The following is a 1035-nucleotide window of genomic DNA, read 5'->3' as shown; positions in this document are numbered from 1 at the left end:
ATTAATAAAGTAAACTCACTGTGGATATGGCATCTACGTACATGCCATGCACATCAGCTTTGGGTTAACTTGTCCTTATGCAAAATTTCCTCTGTTGAAGATTATTCCACTTTGTATATAATTAGAAAAGCTTCAAGGCCTCTTTTGACAAATGATCAAACGTTAACACAAGAAATAATCTGCAGACATGAAGGTAATACCACAAATAAAGGAAAAAAAATGTTCAAAGCACCGCTAACAGCTTAAATCCACTTGGTGCTCCAGAGTATGTATCAAGGTAAAGGCCATATCTCCCAGTCATGGCAACTTTGATTGTTTAATTCATTTTGTTATGTGAAATTGGGGACTTAGGGTTCTTGCTGGTGTCTTGTAAACATTTACAAATTGGCTTTGCGTTGTAGGCGTGGAAGCCATGTCAACTGCTAAAAGTTATGCCGCTCATGATGACCAATCGTTTACAGAAATCCCTTTGTACAAAAGCAAACTCCTTTACCAAAATCCGTATACTGCTCCACCGACTCCTGGATTCCCGGCGTCGCCCAAGTGGTCGTGAACTCGAAGTGTGAGTAGACGTGTCCCGACGGCAGAGGCTTCACCAGCAACTCCTCCTTGAATTCGTTATCATATACATAACCACTAAGCACATCAATAAATGTAAGTAATAAAAATAATACGGATAAGGGAGGTAATGGAGTCATATCAACGGGTTTTTTGAGGAGCGACGCCCGACTCCTGTCCCTCCGACAACTGTTTGTTTTGGTCGCGATTTGCAGCGTTACCAATGCGGCTCTGCTTTTACGGCACGTTTTCTGCGTTCAGTGGGGTTACACAGAGAACGGGAATTCTAAGGGAATCAGAAATAATGTAAGGATTCCCTTGACGGCTACAAACTGAAAAAAACTTTACTTGGTATAACGTAATTAAAACGATTACTTGACAGTTATGAAAAAAACGTGCAAAGCAAAGAACCTAAGCTTACTTTTCATTTTACATATATGAAGAGCTGCTCCGAGGGAAACCGAGCTTGTTATTTCC

General features: G+C 40.7%; 1 protein-coding gene across 1 annotated transcript in view; it reads right to left on the bottom strand.

Annotated features, from left to right (window-relative positions):
* LOC125046124 (GPI transamidase component PIG-T-like) overlaps positions 1–784 on the bottom strand; it is a 21638-nt gene extending 20854 nt beyond the window's left edge. Inside the window, exon 1 of the mRNA XM_047643773.1 lies at positions 494–784. Coding sequence (XP_047499729.1) covers positions 494–698 — 205 coding nt within the window. The 5' untranslated portion in view covers positions 699–784. The remainder of the gene's footprint in view (positions 1–493) is intronic.
* Positions 785–1035: the final 251 nt, after the last annotated feature.

The sequence above is a fragment of the Penaeus chinensis genome, chromosome 38 (assembly GCF_019202785.1).
Source record: "Penaeus chinensis breed Huanghai No. 1 chromosome 38, ASM1920278v2, whole genome shotgun sequence".
Lineage (NCBI taxonomy): Eukaryota > Metazoa > Arthropoda > Malacostraca > Decapoda > Penaeidae > Penaeus > Penaeus chinensis.
The sequence above is the reverse complement of the archived record's forward strand: the minus strand, read 5'-3'. Positions and strand labels throughout refer to the sequence as shown.